This window comes from Aplysia californica, unplaced genomic scaffold (assembly GCF_000002075.1).
Source record: "Aplysia californica isolate F4 #8 unplaced genomic scaffold, AplCal3.0 scaffold00264, whole genome shotgun sequence".
NCBI lineage: Eukaryota > Metazoa > Mollusca > Gastropoda > Aplysiida > Aplysiidae > Aplysia > Aplysia californica.
The window spans coordinates 339,750-355,260 of NW_004797534.1; the positions used below are offsets into that span (position 1 = coordinate 339,750).

General features: G+C 38.8%; 1 protein-coding gene across 1 annotated transcript; it reads right to left on the reverse strand.

The window, feature by feature from the left end:
- Positions 1 to 2,520: 2,520 nt before the first annotated feature.
- Positions 2,521 to 15,053, reverse strand: LOC101856582 (rRNA-processing protein FCF1 homolog). Its single transcript, XM_005100896.3, has 8 exons — positions 14,784 to 15,053; positions 8,866 to 8,933; positions 8,389 to 8,457; positions 7,487 to 7,635; positions 6,523 to 6,595; positions 5,301 to 5,388; positions 4,274 to 4,368; positions 2,521 to 2,625 (listed from the first exon to the last, which is right to left on the reverse strand). Exons 1-8 carry the CDS (start codon positions 14,784 to 14,786, stop codon positions 2,577 to 2,579), a joined length of 594 nt encoding a protein of 197 aa, XP_005100953.1. The 5' UTR covers positions 14,787 to 15,053; the 3' UTR covers positions 2,521 to 2,576.
- Positions 15,054 to 15,511: the final 458 nt, after the last annotated feature.

A 15,511-nucleotide genomic window follows, 5' to 3' on the forward strand; every position in this document is an offset into this window, starting at 1 on the left:
TGTTTCTTCCTCTATTGCCTGCTGAGAACAAGTGGTGATGTTTTGTGTAGTGTACTGTTCTTGAAAGTTGTGTCTATTTCTGTTTATTTCCAGCATAGCCATGACACTAAGTGTGGTTTCAGAGGCAAGTTTTTGGTTTTTTTAATTTTCAAAGTGTGAGATGTCAATGTATAATAATAGTAATACAGTGGAACTCGGATTTAACGAGAACTCGGATTCAACAAGAGGAGATAGATTCCCCGTTTTTTTTTCTTCTTTAAAATCAATAAAAAATAACCCGGATTCAACAAGCACTTAAATCAGCAGGCTCGGATTCAACGAAGTCGCTTCCAGGGGGAACAGCCCCCACAGACATGGCTTCGCCTATTTTTTCTCCCAGAACGAACGTTATCTATTCCCAGAAACCATCCATCACCTGCACCGTGAATTATTGTTCCCCTAGCCGATTGAATGCGACCAATCAGAGGCCTTTTTTCATATCAACACATGCATTGCTGGCACGTGCACGTGTCTACTCTGGCGTGTGTCGGGGTCGGATGGGCGGCCTGCACACGTGTGACTGTGTCGGGGAGGGGGGGGCACCAACGGTCCGGGCGCTGAACGTCGAAGATACAAACGCGTCAGTCTTTTTTTCCCCTCAGCATCTGATCGTTGTTATATAAGCTAGTATTGACGTAGATCTACGTAGTGAATTGAGGGCTCGTCTATGGAATCAAAAATTGCCGTGTGCTAGGCTCTACACAGCAACACAACTTTTTGGCAAACAATCGAGATGACAGACGTGCATATGAACGAATTGGTCTTCTTTTTTTTTTTACATAGCTCATAATATGCAGGCATTTCAGGCACTACTTTACTTCTCTTTACACATGTGCTCAGTGCCTGTAAAAATCTTCACAAAACCAACCTCACGTTTGCTATAACGAACACTCGAATTCAACGAGGTTTTAGATCAGGCCCGGCGACCTCGTTGAATCCGAGTTCCACTGTAGCTGGCATATCACTTTTATACCACATATTATTTTCTAGCATTTTCTGGTTTAGATGGGCTCAATATTTCTTTTAACACTTGGGCAAAACTGTACAGTTGGCCAATGGTTTTTGTGCACTTTTGGTAGATTTGTGGAAAACATGGATGTGACAGATGTTGCTTGTGTTTGTGCTGTGATGACTTCCATTTGAAAACAACAATAAATACAGAAATATTTTGGGTTCATCCTGGCATCACTCAACAATTGCTCAAAGGGCCTATACAATGCTGGTACCAAAATCTGAGATGCCACTCGAGCACTTTTTGGATATTATTAAATTAAATTAGCAAGGACAGTTTTGATCATCTTCAGCAGTTTATTGGGCCTCCAATTACTTTCCAAAATACAAATCTCAGAAAGAGACTACAGTGGAAACCATATATATATAATATAAATGTTAAAAAGTTATTAAAAGTTATCTGCAATATCAGGGCCTCATCGGAGCCCAATCGGTTATAGCAGGAACAAAGGCTCGTTAACAATGTGTAAAAAGTAAGAGAGAGAGACTATGTAGTGATGGAGCAAGCCCACGCAAGCCAAGCCACTGCAAGCACAAGCAGCGGGTGAAGCAAGAGAGGGCTGCGGTGTGCTGCAGACTTCGATCTAGCCCTAAGCTTAGTTACACACACGCGTAATGTTTGGTGCGCAGGCCTGCCACATGGCCAAAACCCCTGTTCCTGGGAACTTGTGACAAGGGAAACTACCCATTACATATAAATACAGCTGGATTAGTCCACAAATGCTTTCTTCACTTGCATTTCTGATTTGACAGGGATCAGATATACAGGACTTTTTCTCTGGTCCCACCATCCCTGTTATATCAGGTTTCCACTGTACACGTACCACCTCAGGAGAGCTAGTCAATCACACTCAAGAGTAACATGAAGTGTTGGCTACATGTTGGAACACGCGGCTAAACTAAGGTAAAAAAAACACTTGTTTGTTGGATAGGTCAGATAGAGGTGCATCTCTTTTCCCACTAGCTCAGTCCAATCATGAGATAGTTTTATCGAGCTCGCTTTGTCATTGTGTTCACATAACTTTCCACATCTAAATAAGTGCGTTGTGATGCAGTAGGCTTCTCATATTTTCAATGTCCACAACTCACCAACAAAACCACGAGTCAACAGTTTTGTCTCGGTCAGTGCAGTTGTACTAGCCTGTATCTGTACATGGCAGGACCTCAAATTTCTCACGTGTCACCCTAAAATAAGAGCCACCAATTTTCTTTTCACAATATAAAGTTTGAAGCTCTCTTTCAAAATCACACAGCTGGTGGTTGGCAGGTCCTCTTGTGTGGTTTGCTCCTTCTTTCTTATCAAACATCTATCGTCCTGATCTTTCCTCCTCCTTTTTTTGTGTTTATTTCTCTCTTGCACCACCTCTAATCTTCCGCATTTATTAAGTTGTATATGACCTTACAGTGTTGCAAGTGCCGTAAATCTAAACTAAAAATCACACATAAAGCCGATTTTAAAAACAACAAAGGTTCATTCACATATTTTTATTCATACTATATACAGGTCATATGACAACAGCAAACATTTACACCTTTGGAGCACCATATGCATCAGGAAGTCTCTCTATTGAATATCTGAAACAAAAAGAAGGAAGAGTCTTTGAGTACTTTGGCAATGATGATACAATATATTTTTTTAAAGGAGAAAAATGCTCAACACTCAATGGAACGCAGTCCATTCAAATCAAATTACTTTTTTTTTTTAATGTGTATAGTCTGGTAATCACATAGTGAAATAAGCAGGATGCAGAAATCCTTTCGCTATTTACATATTTCACTATGAACACGTTTAAAATACAAATAATATATATGTATAATAAGATAAGGTTCCGCTATGTGCTTGCTAGACTATGATCACTATGACGAGTGTGCGTGTGTGAGTAGAACTTATGGAAAATAAAGTGAAGGAGCAACTTGCATTCACTACACTACATAATTTCAATAAAGGTTGCTGTGTATATTTAAGTAATTAGTACTAAACTAAATGGAGGACATTAAACTTAAAATGGAGGTAAGAACAACAAGTTTCCTGCAATATCGTGCAACCATAATTCAGTTGACGCTCCACAATATAAAACCTACCTCAGGACCTACGACACCAATATAATGTTCTTTTTATTCAAAAGTAGTGATGATTCAGACTTAAGATGGAAGACTACATAAAATTTCTACCATTCTCTCGACTAAATTTGCTGCAATTATTCAATGTATATGCACACAAAGACTGTAAACATTAGAGAAATGATACGAAAAAACAAACAAACCAGGTAGTACTATAACAAATCACAAATATTATGATGTAGAGCCTACCTCACATTCAAATTTAGAGCATCAGAGATTTAGATTTTTAAAGGAAAGCAAGTTCTAACATGCACGGGCTTAGGCTGATTACTGATAGTTGTATACAGCCAAGCACAGACACCTCGAACACATCGGGGGTTGACAAACGTGTTCAATACATCCGTAAAATAAAAGTAATTGTGACTTCACTGTCATTATGAAAAGTATCTGGTATCAATAAAACGATAGAAGGATAGTAAGTTTGAACACCTTGGTGTTGACGCAAGAGAAACGCAGAAATAGATGCTAATGAACCTCCTTACCATTAAAAATAAAAATTGCTCTTCTGTCAAATCATAGTCATGTAACCAACACTGGTCAGCACGGCACGTCACCCTCCCCTCTAATGTAATCACTTCCTGATCCATACCTTTATGTTCAAACTATAACACACACTCAAACATAATTCACACAGCACATGGCCTAATGCAGTGCCGCACTGCCTTCATCACACCACACCACCCAGCCTCACATGACTAAATCAAAGGAAGTTCTAGCGCCTTACACACACTGGTTACAGGTAATGTGCTATGATGAGTCTCCATACTTGCTGCATGTGTATCGTGCTGTGTGAGAGTGATTCTGGTGAGCCTGACACTCTTGATGATGATGGGTATGTTTGTTTCCCATTGTGCATGCAGGGCGATTTCAAATGGAAGACAATTATGAGGAAAATTTTGATCAGGCTTTTCTAGATGAGCTATTAGACACATCCATGCGAGTTTTTGAGAAACCAGTGGTGCCAATAGAAAAAAAATATTATAGAGCGGTTTCAGCTGGGGAATGGCATTGTTTGACTTGTCTGTGAATTCAACTTTTGTGTGTTGGAGTTATCTATACTCAACTGTAAGTAACAACAGTAATACCAAATCAAGAACCTTACCTGTGCTGGGCAATGTACATGATAGGCACACCAGGAATCTTCCGTATCCTCTTTTTCAAATCCTTGTCATTTGTGGCCACTATGTAACACTTGTTCTGAGAACAACAAAAAATATAGTGGTATTTTTCTTACAAAATATAAAGGAACAAACATTTACTTGATTTTGGTTTATGTCAGCTAACTTGATCGTCACTTAAGAAAAAAGAAAAAAAAGGAGGAATTAATAATGGAATTTGCAGGTTGCTTGTGCTGATAGAAGATGCTTGTTAAGAGAGTTCTTTGTGAGTTAGACTGCATACTTCTCCTATGGAACAGAGTTTTTTTCTACTATTATTATGTGTATGCCTAAGATTACTAAGAACCTCTTCTAAAATAAAAACACACCACCCAAGAGACAGGTTTGAAATTTATAAGGGAAATAGATTTTTCAAAATGTCTCTATCTCTACAACACTTTTCCAATTTGTGGTGACTTTTAATAAAGGAGAAGGTAGCTGTTGGAAAGAATAGACCTGCATGTGAGCCTCAAACAGATTGTCTGAACATTTTGCGAACACAACACATAACCCCCCCCCCCCCCCCCCCCCCCCCCATAAGATAAGAGCTTTGTGGGTGTCATAGTCATAAAAGAAAGAACTTCCATGTAATGAGAGACCACCCCAACAATCACAATAAAGAAGAGACCTAATCCAAACCCTAACCTTAACTCTACTCCTACCCCTACCTATCCTTAAAAGTGGCCCTCTATTCCACTTTGTCTCATAGATCTAGTGGGCGCTCGTTCTGCAACAGTCCCTCACCTTCAGAAATGTATTTTTAATGACAACTTCTCACTGCACTCCCTTGTGGTTTTTTATATTATAAGGATCCTGTTCAAGAGGACCACCTGTTTAAAAAGACCACTTTTCTTCTCGACAACGGGTAACCATCTAGAACAGATTTGACTGTACACTTTTCTCATATTTCCCTTTCAATGAATTGAGGGCAAATGATAAAACCAGAAACAGCTTTAGGAAATCGACTCTTACCTCTGTGACTCTCCGAACAATGCAGTCATCAGCATAGGTACCCTTGTGCAGGCAAGTTAAATGTTGAAATCTTGAGTCTTTTGCAATTCTGAGAGACAAAAAAGTGAGAGGAATAAGTTAATTTGAAATCAGTAACCACAAGTTCTCCTATCTCTTTCTTCACATTCTTATCGTAATGATAGGTTGCTGGGTGCTGTTATTATTAAAGTTTTGCGACTCTGAATATTGAAAATAAATAAACCTGACTGCAAGAGCCGTTGACACACTTTCAGAGGCTGCATGAATCAACTGACATTTATCTTATCTTGAATTAGTCACAACAAACTGACAAAACTGGTGGAATATAGACAACCTGTTCACTACTGAAAAAAAAGCTACCATATGACTATATTCGACAGCCAATTTCCATAACTGTAATAACATTATCTATTCTATTGTTTTTTTTACTCAAATGTCATCAGTTTTGAAATGGAAGACACTTCAGGGCTATCTGATCATGATTGTAGCATTGATGTCATCAAAAAAAGAAGGTAATAACGGGCTTTTAACTTTGTCATAAAAGACCATTTTCAATTTAAATCAATATTAGCTACTGACAACATAAAGCCCTCACTTCAATAGAAAAAGCATGCAAGAGAAGAAAACGGGCAAAAGCAAAAAAAAACAACTACTGATTGGATTGCATTAGGGAGCACAAGTCCCTTGGAAAGGAAAAAAAAATCATAATATGATTACTGTAAAATCATACCGAGGTGGACAATCCCCACCTATACGCAAGATGAAAACTTAAGCCAGAACTAACTATATTATATGTTGCCTCTTAGTCTTAGAACTCCTTGAGACCAGCCTTATATCTGTTCAATACCTTTAAATATCATGATTCAAAATACTAATCCGTGTATGCTGAAATGATAATACATGTTTTCAAACTTCTGTAACAAATTTCACAAGCATGTTCCTTAAATTTGCAGAAATACACTCACTAGTACTGAAACAAACAACCCCCCCCCCCCAAAAAAAAAAATCAACAAAATACAGGAAGGATCTTATTTGTGGCGTCCTGGAAAGTGATATTCAGTAAAACATACTGAAGCAGTCAATCAGGGATGTGCATGCAACATTGAGCTTGCATAAGCGAGCATTTACAGACAGAGAATGTGGAGTCAGAATAGTGAGAATAACTGAACTTCAAGTGAAGAAATCAAAATGTAAAACATCTCACTTCAAAGCAACTCTGTACTTTCTTCCCAGCTTTTCCAGCTCAGCCATTACACAGTCTGTTATGTAAGGAATACCTGAAAAACATTTTAAAAATACAATACAGTATATTTAAAGCAAATATCAGGTACTATCAAGGCACATGTTTTTCATACTAAATAGTTGTCTCTTCATTGCAAAGAGAAGTGACTGAACAGTCTGATGCCAACAAAAACAAGCTATTTAGACAAAAGTGCAGAATGTAAAGGATTTAAAATGTTGCATTTACCTTACTGGGGCAAATATTTTAATAACATATAACCAGTTCTGTTAGTTTTGCTGTCATCAAGGCAGTTTTATGAATTTCAAGGTCAGATCCGCAGTTTTCATTTAATTGATGACATGAACTCAAATTTATTTTAGACCCATTTGTTGCATTTCATGCTCTAATAAAATCAATGGAGAAGAAACATTTTATCAAAAGCGTGCGAAAACCACATCAACTTGAAGGAATACAATCCAATGTGGATTCTACCATAAAACGAATATTAACTTAATTGAATATCATCATCACTCTTGAAACAAGAGTTGCTACGGTTTTTTCTGAAAATTGGTGAAGAATAGAAATCTTTGGTATTCTCCACATCTGACAAATGGATACAACTACAACGTATTTTGATGCAAAACTGTTCATATGCATAAATACATACTTGTTACTTAAGTTTAAAGAATACCACAAAATAGTCAAGAAAGTGGAAAAATGTAAGAACTAAAAAGACTCTGAAGGTACAAAAAAATACACATTTCAAGGGGTAAAATCTAATGTCTGCCATAATTGCCACAAGGACTGTGGACTATGGGGGAAAAGGGCAAAAGTGCTGAGCAGTGAATGATCTTAAAGGCTATTGCAAGCCTTGTAAAGTAGCATAATAAAAAATGCCTGTTTTCAACAGATCAATGTATAAAAATTAAATGTGATTAGCTCTTACATTTTGCATAGAGACAGTCCATCATGCTCGTGACCACATCCAGCTTATTCTTTATGGAAAAGTTGATGAAGTTTGTGTCCACAATAATATGAAATGGAGGTCCCAACTGAGTGTTGTAGGAGAAGTACATCGCAGATGAAGACTGTGGTCTGGGGGGAAACAAGGCAGTTAACATAAAAACAAACCAACACACAACATTTTGTGACAACCGTGGCTATAACATAAAGAAAAACACTGCACATCAGACAACACTGACATTCTAGTAATTACACATGAAAGCTTATACATTGAATCAGCTGATGAAAGAACACCACCCCCAGAACAGACCATAAAATCCTGTTCACCATACAGCCATCCAGTTCTTAAAGCTATATCATGCTCCATGGCAGACACCACCTCGAAAGATTGTTTTCAATTCTCTCAACTTTCAACCCCCCCCCCCCCCTAAAAAATTACAAATTAGTTTTTAAAATAACCAAGTACTGTGTAAAATTATCAGCTTCATTCAACGTGTATATGCCTTGGTCATTTTTTCAGTTCTGAGAAAATTGCAGAAAAAGAGAGCGCCCAAATCAGCACCAAAACTTGGTCCCTTGTTATGTTTCAGTTAAAAACTAGGAAGTACATAATAGACGGAACTCAACTGTACCCCCCTAAATGTCTTTACACGAATTACAGCTTTGTCTGGAAACCTCCAGAAATTGACGAGGGCGAAAATGGACTGACACTAACAAAATATAACCCCCACCTAACAAAAAAAAGCTGTTATCATTTTTTGCTCCACTCAGAGAACAAAAGAAGAATGACTATTACATTGTCAGCTGTGTAGCAGATTTTTTCTACACTCAAACATTGAAGGAAAACAAAAAGCAGAAAAAAAGTAAACAAAACATGACACTTACAACTCTCTCACTGATATGTTCTCTGGGTTTGCCTTCCTCTTTCTCTTCTTGACCCGGTCTTTAGCTTTTCTGTGGAAGTGAAAGTGAATTGAAGCATGAAATTCTGTGATGCAAGCATAGTCAAATTGACATAAACATGCAGATAAGGTACTTTCAAAACTGACATTGAAGTTGACCAAACATCCAAACATGATTATAACATTTTGAGAGAAATTGGAACACAGCCATTGGCTTTATCATGAAACTCAAGTGAACAAAAAGCAAGCATCAAACCATTCTATGAAAATGATTTGACCATCTTCTTCCAAGTCCTTGTTTTAGCTTCTCTGTCACACAAACATTCAACAAATGATACTGGTCCATACTGATTATTTTTTTAAGTACCTTTTTTTCTTCTCTTATCATATAATATAATTATCACTGACAGCATTACAATAATTGTATGAGTAACACAGTCAATGTTATTAGTCTACTCACAATCTTGAGTCCTTTAGGCTCAAAAGCCTCTTTACTTGTGCAAACTTTTTGGTGCGTTTATCTTTCCCCTGAAAAAAAGAAGCAAAAAACAATCTTAATTAATAACTAGCCAGACAGCACAGAGTCATTGAAGAAAGTTCAAATCAAGCTCAAAGTAATTCTTTGACGGGCAGCATGATATGTCACGCTTTTTTATGTCCCAAGCCTAACTGTATCCTGAGACTTGTACCATTATTATATCCACACTGGCAACAAAACTTGGTGAGTCAAAATTAAGTTGGGTTGCAGTTAGAGTTAATTTAAGGTCGAAGACTAAAGTCAAGAGACACTTGAACAGCTGGAATTTAATCCACAATAAATGTTATTTATAGGTACAGCATCTTGGACAAGACACACGATGACAATGGTCTGAATTTTTGTAGTTAGGATGCGTGCCAGGAAAAGCAAGTGGTCCTCTGGCTGGCCAGCAATAAAAAAGGCCCCCAAGACAGAATTTACATTCACTGATGCTATCTATAACAGACAACAGTTTTATCAGATTTTTCAATTATTATTATTCAATCCAACTATCTCATTACATTTTTCTAAAGGGAAATAGGGGCGTTCTCGTGGCCTTGAGGTTAAGGTGTTCACCTCTCATTTAAAGGTCCCAGGTTCGAATCCGCATAGGGACAGAAACATTTTCTTTCTAAAATTGTCTCCTTTTGCGCTCTCTAGCAATGTTCTGTCGCCTGCTTTCGTCTCCATTTTCTGTCCCCACCCCCTCACTTTTGCCCCCTCCTCTGGGCTCCTGACTCTTTCAGCAGCCTTTCTACTGTTACTTCTTGGCTCCTTCCCACTGTTGTCTTTCAGCCGCACCCCTGATCTTCTGGTAGGAAAGATCTACACCTAGCCTTCTCGGACAAGGGCGAAAAATCTTAGAGGTTCCTTGTGCAAGTTGCCCACGTTAAAGATCCCTTGATGGTCTAAAAACGATAAGAGTAGGCTTCGGCCGCCACCCGGGCAAAATTCAAAATTTCATACCAGCTGAAAATGTTTAATGTGTCCCGCACACTCATATGACCTTATGCAGTTACAAGTGCCGTAAAACACTAATCAAAAAAAATTTTTTTTTTAATAATATAGGAACATTATAATTTGTCCTACACAACAACCATGCACTGTCGAGGACTAAAATGGTCATCTTTGACAGGTTACCTCTTAGGCTAGACTGCATTTATAGAAAATTATGCAAGGAAGTATGTGAGAAGTAGTGGTTTGTACAGGTGATTGTCTTCCACAGGTGGTTGTAACAGAAGGTTTGACTGTAGACGAGTACAGTAGTCTACACTGCATTTGTTTTGTTTTTTCCTAATTGAAGAAATTGTTTTAATAATAATTATGGTGAATTTCTACTTTCACTCCCACACACAGATGCACACGAGCGGATAGCTAGAGAACGACAACTAAACACCACTGGCCGATATTTATAGTAACAGCCATCTTGTGTGACATCATTGGGGGGATGCCCACTTTGTCAGTCATGGTGGCAACATGACCTGCCGACTCGGATTATTTTCTTTGCAACTTGCAGAACTGTTCGGTTCGGTTGTCTGTGATTGTGTGCAGTGCCCTTCTTCCGCCCAGATTGGTTCTGAAGCTGTACACTACGTAAACTGAGAAGAAGAAGAAGAGTAAGAGTAGGCCTCGATCTACATACGAAAGCAAGTTCAAATAAAGTTCAACGACGCAGTGCAAATTATCGACCGTTTCAATCCGGATTGTTTCTTTTGAAATTTTGTACGCAATTTAATTCAGCACTTACAAGAGATTGGACTCGACAGGATGCTGAGCTGTTAATCGAGTGGATCTAATTCAAGACTGCAAGGTTTGCAAATGGATACTGTGAGGTGCAAAAGCAGTATACATAGTAAGGGGAACCACTAGTAAAGACTCAAAGAGGGAAGCTATTGGAATATACCAGACAACATTCTTTTAGAATCACGATCAGATGACGCGGCGGGCATCCCCCTTGCGAGGTCAAACAAGATGGCGGTTACTATAAATATCGGTCAATGGTGTTTAGTTGTCGTTCTCTAGCTATCCGCTTGTCAGTTGCCAAGCACTGCTTTGACTTTAATACAAGTATCAAACAAGTTTGCTGCAGATCCCACCATTGATGTGTTCACTAAAACTATTGCAAAAATCAATTTTTTGAATAATTAAAAACACATGAAGCTACAGCAAGCACCTAGCACACCTCTGTGATTGGCCCAAATGTATATCTAGATGATCTCTTTCCGCCATCTATTTTTGTGGTCTTCCGGTGTTTCCCCCAAGACTCTTGGGTTTCCCTCGCCAGTTGACTAGATTTTGCCGTGTTTGTTAAACAATCTCAGCAATTCTTGTTCCATAAATTTACCATCTTCTAAAAGTTGCACACACACACAATCGCAGGCACACATTGCCCAATCAGTCGGCGATGAAACCTAGATCTAGCGACGTAGCCCATCGTGCGCTACTCGGCAAAGCGGGTCCGGCACGGTGAGATCTAGTCAACTAGCAAGGGAAGCCCGGGAAGACGACAAAGATAGTAGATGGCGGATACATCATCTATATTTGGGCCAATGACAGAGGTGTGCTAGGTGCTTGCAGTAGCTTCATTTATTAAAAACCTAGAATCTAGAACATCTTGATAGGCCTAGATCTAGATCTAGCTCTAGATGTTGGTCTAATTGCAAAACATCAAACCCCCAGATTTTTATTTAAACCAAAACTTTAACCCCCCCCCCCCCCCCCCCCCCCCCAGCTTGAGAACCCATGACGTCCCAAGATAGAAGAAACGAAATGACTATTCAGACTCCAGTCCAAATAGACAAAAATTATATTCAGACTCTGAATTGAGTCCACATGACGTCCGTTCCGACTTCCGACCCTTGTTCCTAAATATTTCCAGCATTTACTAACATTTTTTCGATATAATGATAACAGTCGAGACGTGAGCTTTAATAACCAGTTACTAGATCTATCTAAACTGGCCCTCCCTGCCTCATTAGTATGAACAAGACGATTAAGTTGAGCCGACCTTGCCCGGGGCAAAGTTAATTATGTCGACCAATGAGATTGCGCGTAGATATAACGCGCTCTCGGCTTGCGGGGGGAAGAGGTGTTGGGAACAGGCCACAGCTATCGGTTTTGTGCGATATGATTTTAAAAAACATAATTACAGAAAAACTATAACACAAAACAAAATGAAATTAAAAATGTGGAAAGACAAATGGTGGTGGAAGTCATGATGATGCTGTACTGTAGTGGTGATGGAAAGACTCTGAGCTGTCGGTTACCGTGTACTTAGACACTGCCATTGGGCAATGAGAGTGCAATCTTTTGACTGACTTTTAACACAAGTAATTACAGTCCTAGAAGGAAATTCTAGGGTAGGGGTAAGAGTAGGGTTAGGGTTAGGTCTAGGGCTAGGCCTCTACTTTATTGTGTTTGATGGGGTGGTCGCTCATTACGGAAGTCCTTCCGTCTAGAGATTCTAATTCTAGATTTTAAAATTTAGTTTAATTTAGACTTTAAATTTAGATTTCTAGATTCTAGATCTAGATATAGATATATAATCTAGATCTAGATGTAGTTAAGACTCTTAACTTGACTTAACTCGGACATACAACAATCAACAAAGATTTAAAAATGAATCTGAAGTAAATCTAGAAGGAAGAGGCTAGCCGTACTTAATGACGGCTAGACTGGCAGTCTAGCCGTACTTAAGTACGGCTAGACTGGTTGGCTAGCCGTACTTAAGTACGGCTAGACTTGCAGTCTAGCCGTACTTATTCTAAATATGATGGCCAGACTGACCATTTAAAAAAACGAAGTGACTATTTCTCCGAACGTTCGGAGAAATAGTGCCGATCTATATTTCTCCGAACGGTTTCCGGCTTCCGCTCTGGTCGTGATTGTTTGCCTATTTGCGAGAGCTCGGCGCCAACTTTCATTCCGTCATTCTGCGAGGTCTGGGAAGGAGCAAATCAAAGGTGGTATCTCTTCTCAGCTTCTCCTCCGGCCGTGTGCCCACTGGTTTAGCGAGGCGGGTACTGCCTGAGGCACCCGAGAGACGGAGAAATCTGACCCTCTTTTCTATTGAGTGGACGGTTATCGTCCATAAAAAAAAAAAACGGAGCAAATTTTTGGGTTCAGATCTATTTCAATTTTCAAGAGCTAGATAGATCTAGTCTAGAGATTTTTAGATGAGTGTAAAAACGTGAAAAAGAAAGGTTTCACAACAGAATGAAATCAAAACTAGAACAGCCCAGAAACAACCACAACAATTAACAAATAAGGGCGTGTGTCCACCTGTCCGAAGAAGATTGACTGTTTTAACCCTAAATGTGCGTAATTTGTTTTAAAAAGTACAGGATATTGCATGGAAATTATGGAACCACACACAGGGGGCCTGCCAGTGTCAGTACATGTAATTGGTTTTGGTGGAACGCTCTAACATAGCACATTTAAATCTATACAGGTATATATATTTAGAATCTAATGAAGGTAGGAACATCAAATTAAATGACGTTACACAATACCTTTTGTAGGAACATCAAATTAAATGACGTTACACTATACAACCCCTTTTCCCCAACAAAAAAAAATTAATAGAAAAACAACACATCAGAACAATAACAAGAAAAAAAAATACACACCAACAAAATATAACACCACAAAGAGGGAAAAATGAACGAAAAATAAGAGAGGAACAGCAATACAAATCGTATGTAACTGTAACGTATTCGACAAATCAACGTGGTGACAACAAGTGAGAAAGAGACGAAGTGAAGCTAAGTGAACTTTCTTTCAAAAGTAAAGAGTTTCATTTTCTTTTCTTTTTTTTGGACTTTTTCGGGGACCAAAAAATCGAGCCACGATTGATTGGTCGCGGCCTCGACAAACGCAGATGCTAGCTCTATGTGTCGTTATCAATAACCCTCCATAGATCTAGATCTAGACAGCTCACGAGTGAACGCAACACATTAAGTTTAAGAGCAGCACCCTTCATAGGCCACACGTCATATCTGTAGCGAAAAACTGTTTGGAACTGTAGCATTTCTTTATATAAATACGGACATTTTTTGGACCGATTGAACCATATTGTATACGAACAATCTTTGGTAGGCCTATAATATAATTATAGATCTATATTTTATTTTTATTATCCGAAATATGCGGGAAAGGGTGTGATTTCAGAGTGTTCGGAGAAATAGTGCCCAGCTTTATTTTCCCGAACGTTCGGAGAAACAGTGCCGGCCTTTAAAAAAATAGGCCTACTGAATTGTAAACATAAATTTTTTGTGTGCAGTACCTAAAGTCTAAAGTATTTGTATTTGAGACGAAACCAGGTGCCTTAATGACAGTGCATGTATTTTAAACCTCCTGTTTTCTAATGTTAATTGGGCCTAAGATAAGTACGGCTAGACTGGCAGTCTAGCCGTACTTAAGTACGGGTAGACAGCCAGGCTAGCCGTACTTAAGGACGGGTAGACAGCCAGGCTAGCCGTACTTAATATTGATGGCGATGGCTGAATTGTAAATGAAATTTTTAGTTTGCTATGCCTAAATTATTTGTATTTCAGACAAAACCAAAAGGTGCCTTACTGGCTTGCATGTATTTGAACCTGAATAATTGCTAGATATAGATCTAATGAGACCTGTGTACTTAACAGGCTTGCGATAGGGCCAAACCTAGATCTAAGTACGGCTAAGTCTAAGTCTAGCCGTACTTAAGTACGGCTAGACTCTCAGTCTAGCCGTACTTAAGTACGGCTAGCCACTTCTAATCTAGAATCTAGATCTAGAAAATCTAGACCTAGATCTAGATCTAGATCTAGACTAGATTCTAGATCTAGATCTAGGCCTACACTTTGATTTGTTTGACTTACCATCTTCACGGCATAAACAACCACCAGTCAGTGGACCAGTCACTAATCTCGACACTCCAGAGTCCACAACTGCATAAACAACCACCAGTCACTAATCTCGACACTCCAGAGTCCACAACGGCATAAACAACCACCAGTCACTAGAAATCTAGATCTAGTCTAGATATTTAGATCTCTAGAGCTAGTCTCGACACTCCACGGTCCACAAACAAACACACTCCACTCCACATGGGAAGGGACTGGGTAGGCAAGGCCAAAGAAATTGTTTTCGCTTTCAATCTGGACAAATAGTCTGCCCGGATTTTTTTCCCACCCAGATTCATTTCTTTGAACAAAACAACCCTAAAAATTGGCCAATTGATTTGGCGGTTCTTTTGTGATGGCCTACCAAGATAAAGTGCATACAGAGTAAAAATCTATTTCTCTCAAGACATGCTTTAGGCCTATAAATATTATTATATGGTCCCTTTTAAGGGCAAGCGAGCTAGCTACTGCCATATTTTGGGGGTCTCCAAAAATCTTGACCTAGGTCTAAACCAAAAATTAAAATGGGCATTGGAGAAGTGTTTCATTTTTGTGTTGTGTATTTGTTTGATTTAAGCGAAAACTCTCCTTGTCTTTTAAAGAAACTGAACAAGAGTTAAAAAAACTTTACCTTCAATTTTCTCAAAACTGCATTTTCGGGATAGTCCCCATGTTTCCACGTTAAATTGACAGTGTGACCCATA